At 41.6% G+C, this 21046-nt stretch overlaps 1 protein-coding gene across 2 annotated transcripts in view; it reads left to right on the top strand.

Moving 5' to 3' along the window:
• Nucleotides 1–21046, top strand: part of SEMA5B (semaphorin 5B) — a 271715-nt gene that overhangs the window by 155637 nt on the left and 95032 nt on the right. For both annotated transcript variants that reach the window (XM_027637198.1, XM_027637199.1), the window contains one exon: nt 10482–10527. In XM_027637198.1, coding sequence (XP_027492999.1) covers nt 10482–10527 — 46 coding nt within the window. The remainder of the gene's footprint in view (nt 1–10481; nt 10528–21046) is intronic.

Below are 21046 nucleotides of genomic sequence, written 5' to 3'. Positions count from 1 at the left end.
GAAAGGGCTAATAATTTTGTGCTATAGATGGGAACCCAAGGCCCAAAGGGATTAAGAACCAGCCTCCCCTGTGAAAAGGCTGTGATATTGAGTCACGTGAGTTTATTGCAGATCTGAAAGGTAGTACAGTACTGTGCCTAACACAGCTACTCCTGCAGTGAGACTGCACTTTCTGAAGATGCCAGTCAAGGTCTGCACAACCTCAGAGATCTCTCTGCACTTGACTGATGTGGACATAGCCAAAGTTCTTCTGTGGACTCAGAAAACCCATGGCAGAGGTATGATTTGGACCCTCTACTGTTGTATTTCCACCTGGTAGTTTAATCTCTTACTGTCAGCCTTTTCTCTCCAAAGAGGATGGAAGTTTTCCAAATGCTCATGAAAGTCTGTGAGTCCCATGCACTTACACTGGGACAGCGGGGCTTCAGCATGGCTGAAGAAGGCAAGTCTTGTATAGCATGGAGAGATTAAAATGCAAACAACTTAACGTTGGGCACAACCACGTGGGCATAGCCAACAATTACATAGTCTGCAGGCTTGTCCTGTTAACAGCCAGGAGTGACGTCCGTTTGTCCCTGCTAATGTCTGACTCCAGGATTTGTCTGAATACTTCCTGAGACAGATTGACTGAGCCATTTCCAATGGCTTGCGTTACTATCATGCTGTCTTATGCCAGCTTTACCCCCTACTAGGTCACATTTGCCTGAGAAATTACCTTGCCAGTTGAGGTATTAATGAGAACGTGAGCAAGCAAAGAGCATGATAATGTTTTTGATTATATCCAGATCATAGGTGGGCAGCTGAAAGCACTGCTGCAGAGAAATGTAGAAAAACAAATACCTTCCTTTCTCACTCTAATTTTTTCCTGTCAGACAAAAGAGTGCTCTAGTTACAGTTGCATCCTTGTATTGTAGACTGGAGAGGGGTAAATAACATGGTGATGGGGGGGAGGGGGGGGAGCAAAATCAGTCTCTGAAATTAACAGAAACTTTCAAAGGGCTATTAATGTTTTTTTAAAGAGATTGCCTGACCTGCATGGTAAAGAATATAAAGGTGAGAAAGCTGTAATTAGACACTGCAGCTAGTTAAATCCATAATTGGGGATGCACAATTTTTTACACAGGGGAAAAAAGTGTGATTTAAAGTGCAGGTTTTAACCTCTCTGGTTGAGTCTGAGATAGTTCAGAGGGAGATTTTCTTTTCTGATACTGTGCCAGGTGAGGTGAGCTCAGCCCTTGTATAACTGTGGAACAGCAAAGCCCCACTGGAGTGTCTGTTTTTCACCTATGGGGTTTGCTTTCCTCTGCTGGTCTGCCAGCAGTCTGAATTTGTCATACGTCAAATCAGTGCTGTCCCTGACTTATACCCCTTGGGGAGGAGGAGAAAGGGACAGGAAAGGATGAAGGACAGTTTTTATAATTATGGGATTCTGAAAAGTTTGAAACCTGACCCAAATTTTGTTCAAAATGTAATTTTTTTCTTAGTTAAAATTTGTGCATTTTCTCAAGCAACGAACATGGATTTTAGTTAATTCAGAATAAATAAATCAAATAAAATGCTGTGCTGCACCACTGTCTGGTGGTTGGGGTGGGCCAATGTGCAGAAGAAGTTACAACTGTAGGAAGGCAAAGGGGCAGTTTTGCACCAGGTGTTGTACACAGAGAAGAGGGTGAGGCAGTGGCAGTCTCTGGTCTGTCATCTTTGTTGGTAGAGAGCTTTGTTGGCTCTGTCATGAGTTGGTCCTTCAAGTCCACCTGCAAGGCAGTACCATCCACCTCCCTGCAAATGACCTCAATGGTGTGGGAGTCTGAGCACTTGTGCCCCTCCTCAGAGGAAGCAGGCTTTTGGCTGACTCACAGCCAGTGCCTGCACAGCCAGTGCTGTGTGAAAGGCAATCTTGGTGCAGCACAGGCTGATAGGAAGCATCCTTACACAGCGAATTGCAGGCCTGACTAGAAAAATATCTCATATTCCACATAAAATGAAAATCAGTGATACCCTATCATGAAAGCAGCCACCCATGAGAGGCTCACTTGCTTTAGTAACACACTGAGAATAATTAAATTTGAAGATTGTATTTCTGAGAGTGGGGTGGGTGCAAACACAAGGTCAGGATACTTTGGCTAAAGCCTTGGAGACTTGGACCTAATGTGTTTTACAGCATCACAGAATGTGTCTGCAGAGCAGTTTTCCTCTGCATTACTGAAAAGACTTTCTCTTGCTCTGGTTAAGGTGGTGATATGTCAGTTTTATATGGCAGGGCTCACCACAGTGACTTGCATATCACTTTATATCCAGATGTTTAGGTGCTAAGCCTACTGTTCTGTGCCACTGCAAAGGTATGAAAACCCAGCAAAGAGAAGGGGTTGTTTGGCAATAATTTAATCTCACCAGCCAACTCTATCAGTATTTACATACAAGACATGTTGGACTCATCCAGAGTTTGAGGAAAGCCTGACAGAGCTGAGCATATTTATCAGCCTAAGTAGGCAGGTGGGGAGGCTGCCAGGGAAGATCTGAACAATAATCAGTGCATCAGAAGAAGAGGAATTTTACCCTGTGACTTACCAAAAGCACAACTGAAAGTGATGGGTAAATAGGAGATCAAAGACCCTTGTGTGGCTTGGGGCCCTATCAAGGTGCTCTAAGTGCTCTGTGACTCTGCCAACTGGATGGGAAAGGAAGAGAGGAGCTGTCAGCCACATGTCACAAGAGACTTGAGGTGGCATATGGGGTAATATGTGATGGTCTGAGAGATGGAATCACTCTTCTAGGAAAATAAGAACAAACCCACACATGAGTTTTGAAAATTTGGCTCAGTTTTCATCTCTGAGGTTTCGAGCAAACTCATCTAGTGAATCAGAGGAAGGAAATGTAACAAAAAAAAAAGGAAACTTACCCTCATTTTATAAATATATTCAGATATTCAAACAATATTACTAAAGAAGTCCCAATCCCCATTCTCTGAAGTGTATACATATGGCTATGCTCCAGAAAACAGCTGGGTCAAGGTGTCTCAGGAGCATAGCAAATACTGTCAATCCCCAAGGATGTGGAATCATACTGGAGTGAAGCTTTGCCTCTCCTACCCTGGGGAAGGAGAAGGGCCAGAGACAACAAAGCCAGCTTGCTGTTCCCTTTGAAAGCTGAGGGAAGAGGGGACAAGGCTATCAATCCAAGGGCAGATCCCCTTCCTCTTCCTTCCATGGCAGCATCATTTTGTCTAGATTTCTGCATATTGGTGTAGCCCAAGTGTTCCTCAGCTTTGCTGTTGTCCTGCCTGTTCTGCAGCTAGAAGTGTCTTCCTCTTTTGACTCTTTGTAGAGTTGGCCCTGTATATACAGCATCGAGCCTGAGCAGATCTGTGCCATGCACCCTGTGCCATTAAAGCTGATGGTAGTTCTCCTCTGGAGACTGGAATATAGAGGATTTGATTTTCATCCTTGTTTCCACCAAGAAGTACTAAATGGGCCTCAGTGGCAACCTAGAAACAGTAGCTGAGCCTTTGGCTTAATTTGGAAGCTGTTTAATCGGAATGATATGCTGCCTGCATAAGGAGCCTCTTCTAAGATGATGTTTCTCTAGCTCTGGCTGAATTTATCACTGAGAAATGTTGCATTGGGAAAAGCAATTGCTCATACAGCAACTGCATCATATTACTGCCTGCCATTTAGTATGGTTCTCTGCTGTACATCTATTGATTTTTAAGGAAGAATGATGTATTGGACAAATTTTTCTTCAATAGAAACAAAATTACTGGTGAATAAGAATCCAGTTTCTAGGGGAGGTGCTGGTTCTCCACCTTTTCTCCAGCCCGTGTGCCAGGCGCTTCAAATGAGTCATTGAAGTAACATTTGCAAACGGATCATCACATTGCACCCTGGACCAGGCATGCAATTAACTCCTTCTGAGAGCAAAGACCAGAATCATCCTTCAGGAGCTGGGTTTCTTGGTATGGTTGGCTAGTTCAGAAATGTGGATAACCATCTGCAAAGTTCAGCCACAGCTGGACCTGTGTAGAGGCACTGTGCGTTAATCTAGCATGAGATTCAGTAGCCAACAGCCCTGGGGTCTGATCTCGATTCCATCACTGACTTGCTGTGTGTGCTTTGGAGAAGGTCATTTAACCTTTTTCTGGCTCATTTTCTCCATTAGTATAAGGGGGGGAATGATACTAACCAGCTCCTAGGAAGTTGTGAAGCATGACTAAGCTGTGTTTGTCGTGTAGTGTGGAAGTACAAAGTATATCTAAGGCCTCCAGAAGCAAAGATAGGAAGAGCTGACAGGAGTTGCTGGCTTCTAGCCTGAGGCTCAGCCCCAGCACATGGCTTCCAGGAGTGCCAGAAGGGAGCATTAGGTTTGTCATATGCATAATTCTGTGTCTTGTTTCATATCACCCAAAGGACCTTGTTCTGTTAATTATTTTTCTTATTATCTGCTCTGTGACAGTTGTGAGTCCCTCTTACAGACCTGGCCCCTGATTGCAGCACAATCCTACCCTGAGGAGGGGAAGTGGAGAGGGAGGTGCAGATCTCTTCTCCCTAGGATTTAGTGGCAGGACGCATGGGAAAGGTTTGAAGCTGTGCCAGACTGGACATTAGGAAGCCTTTCTTTACTGAGAGAGTGGTCAAACACTGCAACAGGCTTCCTAGAGGGGTTGTCAGTGCCCTGAGCCTGTCAGTGTTTAAGGGGCATTTAGGCAATGCCCTTAACAACAAGCTTTAACTTTAGTCAGCCCTGAATAGTCAGGTAGTTGAACCAGATGATCCTGGTAGGTCCCACACAACTAAAATAATCTATTTTATTTTATTCTATGAATACAGGGAACCTCTTTCCAGAGCACCATGAGCCTACTTGAGGCTCCAGTAGCTCACCCAAGCTGTGTTGAATGCCTCTTTCAGTGCAATAATAGTCCCTAACAGAGAGAGCAACTCTTCATTCAGTTATCTTCGACTTTCCCTGTCCTGGTTTTGGCTGGAATAGTTAATTTTCTTCTTAGTAGCTGGTACAGGGCTGTGTTTTGGATTCAGTATGAGAATAATGTTAGTTGTTGCTGAGTAGTGCTTACACTAAGTCAAGGACTTCTCAATTTCCCATTCTCTGCCAGCAGTCAGATGCACAAGAAGCCAGGAGGGAGTGTGGCCAGGACAGCTGACCAAAACTGGCCAGAGGAATATTCCATACCATAGAACATCATGCTTGAGTTCATAAACTGGGAGCAGTTGGGCAGGAGCGGCTGATGACTGCTTGGAGATGGGCTTGGGGATGGGGGAATGAGCAATTATATTGTGCAACACTTGTGTTTCTTGGGCTTTATTCCTCTTTCTCTTTTTCCTGTTATTATTTTTGTTATTATTACAACAATAACAACAGCAACGATAATAATTCACTTTATTTTAATTATTAAATCATTCTTATCTCAGCCCATGGGTTTTACCTTTTTCCGGTTCTCCTCCCCATCCCACCAGACAGGGTAGGGAGTGAGCAAGTGGCTGCATAGTACTTAGTTGCTGGCTGGGGTTAAACCACAGCATTCCTTAAATGTATTTTTTTCATGATCAAACATTATTGACAGTTTCTGTTGGCTTTGTTTCTACTTGCAGAGTAATTGTCTGCCTACAAAGAGAGGGGGCTTGAGAAAGCCTGCCCTGTAAAGAGGGGAGGTTGGGCTTCTCACAGCGACCGTGAGGTGCAGGGAAGTAGCAACAAATGAGCAGGTGTGACATGTCTTGTAGTGATACAGACTAGCTGAGTCGAGGCAGCATATTGTTGGTCTGCGTGTGTGTGTCCAAGCCCTGAGAGGTTCTGGTGGTGGTCAGCATGGGGGCTCTTGTGGCTCCCAGTTTGCTAGCAGGGGTTGTTCTGAAGCATAGAGAGGTTATCTTACCTGCTTGGTGTGTGAGGAGTTAGGAAATGTGAACAAACCTCAATCATTTAAACAGAAAAAATAATCCGAAGGTAGGATGGCCTTTCACTGGTACGTGATCAGTCCATTGGCTGCAGGCATGTTCCTCCTGATCTACCACAGCAGAACTGAAAAGATTGCTCTCTCTTAATTAGAAGAAAGCACCTTTTAATCAGCCAGCACAGTGCTGACAGATGCAGTGCCTGAAAAGAGGCACTGAAAAAGAGGCCTGAACGAGTTACTGAAGCATGTTGCAACCCTTATAATTTCAGAATTCTTAAGAGGAAGGGTCTCTGCTGTTATTCAAGCACTCCTGTTATGTGGCTTCCCAAAGGAAAGGCTTAATTTGTCTTTTATCTCTGTTGCTCAGTGGCATCGTAGCTGAAGTGCTTTGCCTTCAATGTAAATTGATTCAAGGCCAGGCAACGTGTGAAGAAGTGCACAGGCACCATGTTACAAAGTTCACCCAATGTACTCTTGGCTATATGAAATAAACACTTAATAAGCAGCTTTGACTTGGGAATGTCATGGAAAGCAGATTTAAGTGGATATAGTCTTCCACACCCTTTCTTGAAACACAGCTGCTCTCCTGCTGTATGGTATGTATGCCGTGTGGTACCAGGCACTGTGAGCACTTAATCATTTTGCAAGCAGCCAGATACAAATTACGAAGCCAATTAGCAAATACTTTCGTTTACAGGATTTACAGTGCAGCTTGGCTCTGTTCATATGTACACGAGCATACTGGGCCCAGTTCGAGAAAGTAATTCAACATCTACCCACGAGTGTAAATGACACTTCAGCAGAAGTTTACACGCTGTGCCCCAGCTTTGGGGGTGAGTTATTCTCCTTAACCAGGGCATAGTCTGCTGGACTGGGAGATCAGCTCCTGGCTGTGCCGCAGATACGCTCTGTGATGTTGGCTGAATTGCTCAATCTGTGCTTTACATTTAAATGAGAATTATGTATCTTTTTCACTCTTTTGTATATATTTAGATGGCAAATTCTTCAAGACTAGGTTGAAGGTCTTTACAACAGCTAAATTCATATATCTGAGCTGGGGAATAATATCCTTCTGCAGTCAGAGGTGGCAGAGAAAGGATCTGCCCTCAGGTTGTTTAAACAAGCATCACTGTGAATCAGTCTCTAGAGGAACCATCATCAACTCTCTCTGTGTCTTAATGCAACAAAACCACTGTCTTGGCTGAGAGTTCATTACTGTTTAACATGAGTGTATTCAAGAGTGCACTGATGTTCGTGAATAATAAGGTTAGTAGCAATAATAATTAGCAGCTTGAGGCATAATGCCATTTGTCCCAGAGCACTCAGAGGAGTGTAGTCACTTGCTCTAGAGATGGCTGAAATGCAACCAACTGGTATGAAACAAAGCTTGTGTTTAATACTGTGGAGTGAAGCTGTGTGACCTTTTAGGACAGAAATTAAGAACGTTGTCCTATCCCTCCAAGTTTGTGTGCCAGCTTTTTATGCAGAAGAAGGAGGATATTAGAATAGCTGGTTGCACCAGGCAATTGCTGTTCTGGCCTAGTCCAGATGGGTTTAATTTAGAAGAGAAAGGAATCAGCCAACATTCACTTACAAGACAAAATGATTGGAAAAAAAAAGATAGAAAAAAAGATCAAGAAGGTACCTCATCCATTCATGCAGAGATCTCAGTGTTATCATATATTTCTTAATCATACTCTTTCAGTTGCTCTAAATTATAGTTCAGCAAGGCATTAAACAGACATAACTTCAAACACAAGCAGAAGAAAAGGACACAAATGGGGCAATTCTAGGTACAATAAACCATGCCTGTCATTCAGAGACCTTGCTCATTCTTGAACTGAAATTGCTGTTAAAATGCAGTTCATAAAAATGGCACTGTCTCATTCAGCAGCTCCTTCCCTTTGGCTTTTTACTCCTGGTATAGCTTTACAGAACAAGTGTTGTTAAGAGAGCATGTTATTAATTAAGGATTAGTCAGTTCTAGCTGGGCAGGTCAACTGGAGTCGGGAGGTTTCTCTGATAGCCTGGTCTGCCTACAGGTGTTTGCATTGCTGCTGATAAGATGTGAGAAGGATCAAACAAACAAAAAGAAACTGCCAGTAGCTGTTCAGACACCAGGTGAGGCAAGCTGATGAAAAATGTAGGGAAACCCTCCTTTCTGTAAGAAAGCCCCAAGGTCAGACTTGGAGAGCTAAGGTTAGAATAAAGCTTTTGGAAGATCGTTGTGCTGTTCACATTAGTATGATGTTCCTACCTGGTTTAGATCTCAGCCACTTGAGTGGGTTTGTCTAAGTGCCATCCAGCAATCACTGAGAGGACAGACTGGCTTTATTGAAATGGACGCTATTTCTGTCTGCATCTGTTTTGGCTGAGTGCAATGAAAATTGTGTCCCTTAGATACGTCTCTTTCATTAAAGATATTTTGGTTGAATTTGCTCTGCAGTGCTATCAAGGAAAAAACCCTGAATATTAAAATCTATTACTTAGTCAAACTGTCCAGTTTTTGCAAGACTAGAACAAGGAGCTGAAATCTGCATTATAAGACTTCCAAAATCAATGCATTTAAATAGCATGCTTAACAACAGGATAGAAACTTCAAGTCCCTAGTTATGAGAACTTTCTCCTGAGGGTGTTGTAAGATTGGAGGCCTTCTCCAGGAGTAGGCTTCTTCCATGATATCTCATGTCCTGGCATTGCATTAATATTTTGGTGAGAGTAGCTATGTGGTGTTCTAAGGGAGTTGTCAGAAATATCACTGGATGAGAATTTATTTCCATTTTGAAATTTTAGCTGTGTGTATGCTTACTGCCTCTGGTCTGCTGAATGCACCTGGAAGATCTAATACTTAGGTCTGATGCTGATGCTAAAGAGTTAATAACAAATTATTTGGGAGAGTATGTAGACCTTTGAGATAGAATAGGTTTTCAGACTGTACAAAAGAACTGCTAGATCTTCACTGATAGAATTAGGAGAGAGGATGGAGATTTTGTGTGTGTGCACTTCTCTGCATACTTACAGGAGGTATAATAGTCACTGATATATTTTCTTCAGATATTGCTAATGGGTGCCATTCTTCTATGGGTAACCAGTCCCAGCACAGAATAGGTTGCAAATCAGAGCAAGTCAGAGCTACATCAGCTGAAGATTTGGTACCAGGAGTTTGACTTCCCAAGCTCCCCATCATCCTTGTTCCTATCGTTCTTTATTGACAGTCAGCAGCATTTGAGACCTTTTGATTTATTTATAGAACTGGAACAAAGTACACATGCAACTCTATCATTATGACTTAGGTGATATACAAGTGATAGATAACAGAAGGAGGAAAAATTGCCCAAGCCTTGTAGTGGTCATTGTGACCCAATAGAATCTCTCATATGTCGAATTTTTAATTACTTTCTTTGCTTGGGCAGAGTGTGCTGCTGAATACAGACCCTAAACAAGGCTCTTCAGAAGAGTCCTTAGGACCTTTTCATCACTATAGGAGCTTTCCACTGGTTTCTCTGACTTTACGCATTTTCACTAGATAGGGGAATGTCTGTATACTGGCACCTCTAGAATGGATGAAAGTGGATCATTAAAGATGCACTTTCTACCATTTAAATAGAGCCTCTCGAAGAAACACGGTTCAGTTCATCTTGTATGATATAAATGTGTCTTCTCTGGGAAATTGTGGTGACAGGGATGTTGGAAAAGGATCACTGCTCTTAAGACCTCCTGACAGGTGGGATGCAAAAATATGAAGTTAGATGTGGCCGAAAGCCTCAAGCACAGAATCCAGTCTGTATGGCTTGATATGTCAGCTGATTCCTGGTAACTGCATTGTCTTAGCAAGCAAAAAAGTGAGATAAATCCTATTAATTAAGCCTCATCCATAGTCATTTATGCAAATGTTGTTCCCTCCTATTTGTGGTGGGATATGAACATTCAGAAGAAGGTGACAGGAGCTCAGCTGATGTGTGGTATCTCATGCTACAGTGACTTCTGTCAGGAATTCCCTCGCTTTGCCTGTGAAGAGACAATGACAGAAGGATTGGGAATATCTGCAGTCAATGCCTTGATTTCCCTGCTGATTTTCTGTGCAGAGAGATTCTGCTGAGAAGTATTTGCCCTCTTCCCTTCCATGAAGTCCTCAATGGGAATGCCCACAAGGACAGGCTTGGGGGGGAGCATGCTACAGGAGTCAGCTTTGCTCCAGCTGGCTTCTGTCCAATCCCAGTTTTCTCAGAATGCAGTGAAAAACATGACTGCAGCCCATGCAGACTGCAGCTAAACCCTGTTGAGGGTTTGCAAACAGCCCTTAGTGGTTGGGATTTCATTGTGGATCTTCATTATGGATTCTGAAATATTTAACACCAGGACCTGCTCAGAACTTTGTTACCAAGTTCACTAAGATACTGACGTACAACTCGGTGAACAGGCATATAACTGGTTTTGTATTCTATGGAGAGCAGTCCAAGAAAAACTTTTGTTTGTAGATATGAATGACCAAAAACTATTACTTACTTTAATAACTTTTCCCTTCCTTCTTTGGTAGCCTAATAGTTTGTAATTTTTCTGCTTGTTCATGCAGGAACTACCTCTTCAGACTTAGTCTACACAACGTTTCTCTTATTCAGGTATGTTCACTTTTTACTCTCTTGTTTTATTTGACTTGTTAATGAAAGTTCTGTAATATTTGATGTACATTTTCAGAAGTCTATATAGTGTAAATTTGCCCAAAGTGGTGGAGCAGCGAGAAGACAAAGTGAGAGCCAGATGCTTATTCCCATTCCAGCGATAATGCTGGGGGAAGGGCTCTCCTACATTTGCCCACTTGGATGGTGCTCTCTGGCTTTGATTCTTGAGTGTTTGGGTGGTAATGGGATCTGCCAAAAATATGGCATCTTAAGGAACAAAACAAGTAGTGTGACTGATACATGGTTAAACACAACAATCAGTAGAAATCCTTGGCTTTCTTTAGAGATGTCAGCAACATGTCGGAGAAGCTTTAACTATTCTCATCCATCCTCATTTTTAGCCTTTGTTAGCCTTTGTGAACATGGATTGCTGAGGACCTGTGCTTTGCTAAATGCAATACTAAACCCACAATCAGACTTGCAAGCATTCAAGAGGGAAAATGCGTTGAAAAATGTATGTTACCCACGCCTTTACCAAGGCAAAGCAGCCGAAGTTTGAAAGGGCTTGCAAATATCCAGCAGTATTAGGACTTTGCTCTCACTGCACTGAATCTGGAATTGAAAGATGTGGCAAAAATTGTTAGTGGAAACCCTGCTGCTTATCTTTAAATAAATAAATACTTATGCTTTGGGATATTTACCATCTTCTAAGATTGCTAGAGCACCAAAGATGTATTCAGCATTTCTCAGAGAGTCTGAGAGGCCTTGCTCCTGTACCTGACCATGCAAAGAAGCCATTAGAGTAGTACTGCCAGCCATTCTGATGTGCACAAGCCTTTTGCTGTTAGTAAGACTTACAAGGATAGATGGAGAGAAGAAAAGATGTTTAATGGTTGTAAAGTGCATTGAATCTTCCTTTAAAAGGAAAACAAAGTCCAGAGTTACCAATGACAACAATAAAGAATTAGAGAAGCTGATACTCCCATTTGGCAGTAGTTTCCCTTTGCAGAGCCATATTAGCATGGCTGGAAGGTTTCCAACAAGCACATAGGAGAGGGAAGTTTCTGTAGTTATGAGAGGTGTAATACCTTCTGCAGTGCCTGTTATCACACTGCCTGACATATCCTCTTGTGCTTGTCAGATGGGGGATCCCCTTCTATGAAACCCAATTGTGAATCTCCCTAATACACTTCTGAAGTCAGGCTTGGCTCGGGCCCTTTTCAGTGCAGTGATTTTCCTTTTCTACACTGCAGAACATGGGAAGTCTCCTTCTATGGCACTGGAGGTTGCTGTGAGATCTCCGGTTAACATAATGAGCTTAGTTTGCTCCTGCTTTCTGGGTGTATCCGGTCACTTTGCCAAGACTTTTTGCATGACAAAGAGAGCATGGAATTATGTTGACACACGTGTTGGGAATGATGGAAGCAATTGTTTCCCGACCTAATGGTTGCCTAAGTAGCTGCTTGGCTTGTCTCCATAAAGCACATGATGCAGCTTAGAGGCACCCGCTCCCACCTTCCCTTCGCTGTGCATCGTTTTAAAGATCAGATCAGAAAGGAAGACAAGAAACACAAAGAGCTTGCATTTAGTCCTACAGAGGTGCAGTTTAAGAAATAATCACAATGTTAATTTGCATTATTTTATATCTCCTCTTTGCTTTTAAGTATAATACGGTGTGGATCTTGTCAGGCCTGATTTGGGCAAGTTTTTCATCTTGAGATTGTGTTCTGATTTATTTCTGCTCATGGGATTTTATGCTGCCAGTGGTGCTAAATCTGCTTCACGGTGCAGGTTTGTGCTGACAGATGTCTGCTCCCTTGCATTTGTACTTCCATGAGGTGGGGGCAGAAACATGAGGAGCACAGCCTAGGAGACAGCAGGATATGCTGGTTGTGGGACAAAGCCTTGCAGTGTGTGGAATGTACCTCTCTAGGCAGAGTTCGGTGAACTTTAAAGCTGTTTTTTCCTGGATGTTCTTGTGCAATCAGTTGTATCCCTAAGCTGCACTGTACCTGTGGGGAAATGGGAAGGGCACATTTCAGCCCCACAGTTGTCACAGAAAGGAGGAGGGGCCAGGGTGTTCCTGAGAAGGAGATTACTCCGAACTGTCTTTTCAGTGCGGGTGGCAGTAGCATCTCAGAGGAGCAATATCCCTGTGCCACTGCTCGTTAGCACAGTGAATTCAATGCTTCAATCTCTCATTCTCTAACGGGTAGATTTACTAGCTCACTCTACCTAATGCATGTTTTCCCTGACAGTTATCTGTTCTTTAACCAGAAAATGAATATTTTCTGCCATTGAGCAGACCATAATGTTTTTCCTCACAGCATGACTCTATTCATTGCTTTCCAATGAGAATATATTATTATTTTTTGGATTATAATCCCCTTTATGAATATTGCATATCACAAACCCAGTGCTAACCATGTCATTACTCCCTGGTTTTAGAAAGGTTTTCAGCTCCAACACTTTAAAAGACTGTGCTCTTTCCTTATACCTGTTGAATGACAGTGGTGACCTTTCATTTAAGCCTGATACAGAATCAATTAAAATGAGCAGAAGTTTTCTATCAACTTCAAGGATAATTTTATGAAACAGTCACTCTTGAAAACACATTTTTGATATCTTCAGTTTCAGAAGCTAAAATTCCTGTATTAATCCTGAGTCTGTGTTGGACTGCCATTAATATAAACTAAATTTTGTAATCTCCACAGCATAAGAAGACTGGAGCATCATGTAGCCAAGCCATATAGTTTGGATAGGAAGTTATTGTCTTGGAATTGCAGAAGACTAAAAGACAAAATGTATTGTATGGGCAAGTTACTGATTAAGAGTTGTGTAAAAAAGATATCATTACCCTATAGAATAATTTTGATTTCAGGGAAGTGAAGGAAGAGAGGTCGATTTTAGGATGTGTCAGCTCTTGGGCCATATTATAAAGAGGTCGGTTTTTTTCCTTTCTTAGCTCTCATCTGCTCTACCGTATGCTGATGTTTCCTCCTTGGTTAGAATGTTCTGTTGGTTCTGCTGAGGTTGTTTCTCCAAGACTGTAGTGCTGAGTAGTACATGAGAACTACTGAGTGGAGCACAACAGAAACTGAAGCAGAACAAGGTCATTTCCTGCTCCACAGAACCGAATGTCCCAACTTCTCAGAGATTTTTCCCCTTCTTCTCTTTCTTTCTGAAATGTGTTGCAGAAATTCCATTTGGAACCTGAGAAACTTTTCATCAAATGAGTTTTAGTTGGATGAGAAACTTTGGTGGTGGTTAATTTTTTTGTGAAAAACATTTTTGGCTGAATTTCAGTATCCATAAGGAAATTGAGGCCAAGGTATTTTTGGGATCACTTATGATTTTGCCTACCTCTTTTTCTTGAGGCACTTTGTTAAAGAATTACTGAAAATCAGCATCTTGAGGTGAGGTGTCCAAAAGGACCTGTTAATATTGGAAGCTTTGACATGTAGTATTCAAATTCTTGGAGCCGTCAAGAGGCATAGTTTTAAAATGGATACTGTTCCCTAAATCTTTAGCATCTCTTTTAAACTAAATCTCTGCAACATGTTTCATGTCCATCTTTAAATTGTCCTCTTACATGCATTGTAAACTCTCAGTATGAGGCATTTTATAGAATGCATTTTTTAAATGATGTGCACTTGGAGCACATGCTGTTTAATTTATGCATCGGTCTGAGACAAGGTTAGCTGCTAATTTGCAGCTTTCATGGTGAGGCCATAGAAAAGTCAGTTTTATACTGGAGTTGATAATTAATAGAGTAGGTGGAAGGGTCATTTTAAAAACAGAAGCCTTTGAGCAAATTTTTAAAAATGCATAAGGCTGATTAGGACCTCTTATCAAGGAATGCTGTTCTCTGGTGTGTGTTAAAAGCAGGCTACTTGCTGGCATTTCATAAATCCCAGTGCAGTGCCTACCCCCGTTCACCCTGATTTTACCTGGATCTTAGAGTTCTCAGTTGAACTGAGTAAAATATTACTTTTTCAACCTTTTTGAGATGCCAAGATTTCCAACCTTTTTTGCACTGAGATGAAAACAAGACTTTTTTTAAAATCTGAAAGAGAAGGAGATAGACCTGTGGTTACTTAGAATGCAAATACTCTGGGTCAAGTTATTTTCTGAAGCATCAAAGGAGAGCATTTGATTGTGCATTTCTATCATTTCAAACAATTGACCTGGTTTGTTTGGGGCATCCCCTTCTTTCCCTTTCCCTTTCCCTTTCCCTTTCCCTTTCCCTTTCCCTTTCCCTTTCCCTTTCCCTTTCCCTTTCCCTTTCCCTTCTCTCTGGATCTAAGAAGTCCTTCTGGACTCTCATCTGATAAGTTTAATAGAAACTGTTATAATTTCTAAAGATGTTTTGGTTTCAATTAATTTTTTACTGGAAGATCTCATATTAAAAAGATTCTAACCAGCCCTGTGAAGTTTGTGTGCTGATATGTTATATCAGGTTAGTAGTATTTAAGCATTTAAAATACTTCAAGAATCTATACTGTATTTTAACAGACTATGAAAGAATAAATGACTACACCTATTGCAAAACTATTTGGAAGACACAAGTTATTTCTTCTGCTAAGAAAGACAAAAACATTGAGATTAAACTGTGTTTTAATTGACAATTTAGTATTTTTTTTCCTGAGGAAAAATTGAAGAGAGGATTAAGTTCAGAGAGAGAGTGTGTTAGTTCCCAAGTAGTCATAAACACGAATTTGGAAGGATTCCCTTTGGACTTACACACTGTCCAGTACCACCTGGGTCTACAATTACCCCATTTGCAAAACACGAACATGGTACAAAAAATGCAACTTTATTTCCTTCTGAAATTTGGCTCCACATTTCTAAATAAGATCCCCTACATTCACATGGAGACTTTGGAGAGTGTTACCCAGTCACTAGGGCAAAACTTGATGAACTTCTCAGTACCACTGAGGCATAACAATTAAACCCAAGCTTAAAGTTATCCACATGCTGAGGCAGTATCCACTCTTAAGGCTTGATCTGAAGCTTACTGAAGTCAGTTTTTTTCTGCTGATATCATGGGGCTTTGGAATGAGCATTTTGAAATAGAGACAAAACATTTCCGTAGGGTCCCGTAGCAGATGAACTGCAGCCTCCTATCCAGTGCATTTCTGGTAAGCATGGTTTTACTCCAGGTTTTCTTCCCTCAGTGTAAGAAGCAGCAACATTCTTGCTATGGAGATGAAGCTCTTAAACCGCACAGCTGCTCCTGAAGACATACTTCCCTCCCTGCTACTCCCTGAAGGGATTTTTAACTCTGTGGCCTAATCACTAGTAAATCAACAGTATGTATCAACAAAGTGTTGTTAATAAAACTTGTCTATCAGTCCTGAATATGTCACATAGCAACAAATGGAACAGGTTTTGTCTTTTGCACTTTAAATCAAACTGAGCATTAAATGCATTATTTTCTACTTATTTAGGGCTCAGTGGTGCCACACTTCTACGTGCTGATGAGAAACATGCTCTGCAAGTGTACAGAAGTGTGAGGAGAGATGGCAGAGTTTAACTTAGTTTTTCTCGGTATATTTGAATAAAATATGATAAACAAACCCAATGGGGAGCAGTGAGTAATATAGATTACATCACAAATTGTCACTCAAGTAATCTCTCCTGGTGAAAATATTTTACTGACAAATGTTAAGGATTCTCAATATGAAGCCCTGGCACTCATCAGAAAACTTGCAAATATTAGATAAATCTTACATCCCCAAGAGTTGCTGGATAGGCACCAGATGGGGCTTGGAGGGCCAAATTCGTAGTGCTGGCTCTGCCCACAGATGCCTGAGGTAAAGTTAATCTGCCCAATTTGTCTGCATGTGAAATAGGGATATAGCACTCCTTTGTAAAATGCTGTGGGTTTTGCCAATAAAAGAAGGTAAAAGTATTGTATTTCAGATTTACTTGCAGAAACCTCCTTGAGCCAGAACCGTTTCTATTTTTCAAAATATCCTTTCAGACATCATGAGGAAATTAGGCATTGATATGCAGCATGAGCCCAGGGGTGCTCAGAAGCTGGCCCAGCTTTGCTGAAGATACTTATTTCTTCAATCTAGTTGGAGTGTCAAGATTATCATCCAATTTAAAATCCAGTTTGGGAAGTAATTTTGGGAAAGAGTGAGAATATTTTGCCTGTCTTTATGTACCACTGAGCTGCCTGACAGGAACTCTATTTTGAAATGTTCAGGAATAAGCTTGACTTTCCAGAAGCCGTTTTCTTCTAAGCAGTTTATTATTTGTTTCTTGCAGATTCCCAGATACGCATTTGAATTATATGGCACATATTTCTAGATACAACATTTATTTCTTTATTTTTAGGCCAATGCAGTTCCCTTATTTAAAAACATAATCAAAACCTCTACTAGAGCAGATGCAGTCTTTAATATGTGGCTCATAGCTGAGTTTAGATTGTCACATATTTTATCAGTATGAAACATTTTTTATTAACAGATTAACATATAAATCTATTCATAAATCACCTTCCAAAGCTGCATCTAAAACCTCTCACTCTCAGGCTAGAAGTTTAAAGCTATTCCATAATAAAGGTTATATTGGCTGAACAAACTTTCTGGTAAATTCAGCTTTTTATTCCTATGGTTTCAGGTTCCCAAATGAAATTTACTCCCTGAATACACCCTTTCTTAAAAATGACTGGTCAGGAGCTAGACTGAGGCTTTCAGGTATAGGTCTCCTTTCCAAAGATTTATCTAAGACAGAAATTTCTACCTGGAGTGGGAGGTGAGGGATGAAAACAAGGCCTGTCAGACTGGAGGTGACCACGTCTGAAGGCCACACTTCATCCTTCAAGGACACACTTCTCCAGCTCTTCACTGCTGTGAACTGTACTCTTTAACAGGCTCCAGTGTCTGCTGTTGGGAACCAGCCTTGTGCTGATGTTAGTCATCAGCTGAAATTCAGAGAGCCAAGAAAGCAAATCTGTCCTCATACTCCATAGCGTTGAGTGATTTCTGAACACAACATTCCCCCTGTCAGGGAGAACCAAACTGAGGAGTCCGTTTATAGCCAGCAAAGCTTTTAAGCCCAGGTTTAGCTTTAAATAAATGCCAGTTTTCCTTTGAGAATTCTCCGAGTTAAGAACATGCTGCATGCTCTAGTGAGTGAGAATATGTTTCAATATGTGCATTCATAGGTCTGCTAAACTGGGTCAGAGTCCACTACCTAGTTATGACCAATGTAATTACCCTCTAAAGTGAATATTCAGGCATGGTAGAGGAAGTTCTTATATATATATATTTACATATTATTTTTTATATATGTATGCACACACTGGAGGATCATATACATAGGGTATAGCATGTAGAGGAGGTTCAGGAGCTATGCCTAAGCAGGGCAGCCTTCTTGGAGTTAGTGAAGGCCACAGATTTGATTTGCATCCAGAGGAGAACTGCCCTGTTACACTCACACAGTAAAGTGAGGTTTGCATGATGAATGTCAGCTGTGGATTGCCAGCCTGCCTTTCTGGGTAATTTGTTAGTTGTCATTCCCTCCTTCCCTGCCTCACCTCACCTACAAGCCAAAATTACTACAGGGGTTTTGGTCTTTGTCAGCAAACATTATGAGCAGGATTTAGAAACTGAGAATTTAATTAGCTGCTGAAGTCACTTACTGATAACAGTAGCATATTGGACTCCTTATTTGATAAAATCCTGTCAGGTATTTTATGTGTAGGGAATGAAGACTAATGCTCTTATGTCTTGCAACTTACAGTCAGGACCATTAGATGTCCTTTAGAAAGAGGAGGGGAAAAAATGAAAATTAAAAAAATAATCATTTCCTTGGACTTCTCATTTCCTGTCACCAGTGTTGCTTCAGTATCTTTGCAAAATGTATTTTTGTTTGCCTGTTTAGCCCTTTTTCTTTGTGGGCTGCTTCCCACTCCACCAGCTCCAGGAGGCTCTGGGGGATCTGCGTGTGCTTATGCCCTGGCTGTCCCCTGCCCTGACACACACATTCATCCGTGGCTGCTGTCAACAAATCCAGCCCTGCAGATGTTCCTGAGAGGCAAGTCAGCCTCTTGTTGTAGACAACACCTTACCTAAACTGACATTTATATAAACTGAGATTTATATTAAATATGCTGCTTTTTATTATTATTACTTTAGGGATGTGGGATATTTTTAGACATTGGTGTGGTTTATTCTCTAGCTTTAAGTGCTGGCTTATCACATGGCACAGGAAGCATTTCCTAATTGCTCCTGTCCCAATTAGGGCTCTCTGATATGATCATTACTGAAGCCTCCAACACAGCAAGGGTTTAATGCAGCACCTTCACTAAGAGCAGTTGATGTGGGAGCAGCGACTTACTGAGTTTCACACACTGAGTGCAGGGTTCACGCAGCCAGCTCCTGCTTCACGCTCTCCTGGGGAGGAGATGATACCTCTCACAGTCTTCCCTGTTCAGCAAGCCCAGGTTTGTGCTGGTGGTGAGCTGCTGTTGGATCCTGGGCAGAGGTCCTGGCATCCTGCTGAGCTGGCACTAAGGTTTGCTGCTGCCCAGGGCTGTGTGCTCAGGGAAGCGCTGTTCCTGCCTGGGACACCGTGCCCTGACCCATCCCTGGTGTGGGAGCTGAGCTGCACATGTTGGAAGTCAGAAGTAAGAGGAGTCCTTGAAAACACAAAGGAGCACACTGGGCCTCTTACAAGATGAACAATGGAGTACGTGGGCCAATTACTGCAAAGAAGCAGCGTGTTGGTGCTTTTTTTAAGACTGAGATTACAGAGAAATATCTTCATTTTATTCTCTAAGCAGAGCTTAAGAGAGATCCAAATGATACACATCCATTGTACTGTCTCTCTGCACAGGATTAAGTTTGACCCTGATAGCATCCAGTCATTTATAATGAGAGCATTAAAAAAATCACCATTTATTGATTTGCATCTCTCTAAAAGGGCCCACAAATGACCTCATGTTTCCTCTAGAACAAACTGTTGAGCTCTTAGGAAAAAAGAAAACCAATATTTTATAGTAAACACATTTCATGTCACTGTGTGCATTTTTTCCCCTAGATAAATAATTCTACTTTTCTCTGTTAGTAACAGTTCAGCTGATGTGTGTTTTACAGCTTCTTTTAAACGCAGCAGTTCTGAATGACTAATACAAGGGGATTATTGGATCTACAGAGCAGAGTCACAGACATGGCCTGCACAGCTGTTACCAGAGACCCAGAGCTGGGGAGCTGAGACAGGAACAGTTTGCTCATCACTCCCACAGGACACTGATCCTGTCTCAGCATGGCAGGTGCAGCTGAATCCTTTGAAAGCCTCAAAGAGCTTTGGCCTCCAAGGTTTCACCTGCCTTCGCCAGGCTGAGCTCAAGGAAAGCACAACCCACATGCTAAGAAGATAGATGAGTAAACAGGCACAACCTTGACTATGCCTATGGCATCCCCAGCCAGTGTGACTGGAGAAGGATGGGAAGTTTCCAGGCTCAAAAACCTTTCTTCAGGGCTGGAGGAGGAGGAGCAGCAAACCTCCAGCTGAACAAGATCAGGCAGTAGCTGCTGTGGATTGCCTGCTAATGGGTGGGTAGTGAAAAAGGAAGGTTGGGTTGTACCACTGGAGGAGCATGGCATGATGGAATGTGGCTGTGATGCATAACTGAGTTGCTGGGTGCCACTACAACTTGAGCAGTTAAAGGAACAATGATCTGAAGTTAATTCTAATGTCACTGAAATGCTTCTTTAATCTAGAAATTACACCATGGTTATAGCTATCCAGTACTACCAGTAACATGATCAAGTACAGACTAAGGTATTCTGATACTGTGGAGACCGAGTGTGAGGAGTTAGGGAAAGGAGATATGCAGAAAAAGCATGTGTTTTTCTCCATTCGCTATAAGGAGAATTTGGAGAGCATGGATTAGCTGCCTCACTTGTAGACAGCTGTGAAGAGGTAAGGTTTTTCCAACCATCTCCAGTCTGAGCTTTCTTTTTCCACATGTGAAGCTGAGATAATGAATGACATTTTGTCCTTTCGAAGTGCTTTGAAATATGTGGCTTTCTATTTAAGACCTAAGTGTTGTACGTGATGATATGCACTTGTAAATATATGAAATTTGTCTAAATTGTGAGCCCACAAAATTGTTATATTCTTATCCATACTAATTATAAAGTTAAGCAGTTGTTACCTTCACCTCTGCTTTCTAGGTAAGCAATTAGGCAATTTCAGCATGTCCATGTGTTTAAAATGGACCCATTTTTCACTACTTGTTTACTAAACATTTTGAATTAAAACCTTTGAATGTAAAAATAGAATAGTTGGGGTCCCCTAGGGGAAAATTGAAACATGAATGTATCCCTTCAGATAAAAATACTTAGAATGTGACTAAATCTATGAATTTATTTTAAAAAGAGAACAGCTTGGAAGGAATTTGGAGGAGAGTTAATAAATATGTTTTCCTCAGAGACACTTTTGTATCAGGAATGTGGACCAAATTCCATACATTATTTTAATTATTAATTATTCACTTCAA

This window comes from Corapipo altera, unplaced genomic scaffold, assembly GCF_003945725.1.
Source record: "Corapipo altera isolate COAL_440 unplaced genomic scaffold, ASM394572v1 45, whole genome shotgun sequence".
Classification (NCBI taxonomy): domain Eukaryota; kingdom Metazoa; phylum Chordata; class Aves; order Passeriformes; family Pipridae; genus Corapipo; species Corapipo altera.
Note: the sequence above shows the minus strand (reverse complement) of the source record. Positions and strands in the feature narration are given on the sequence as shown.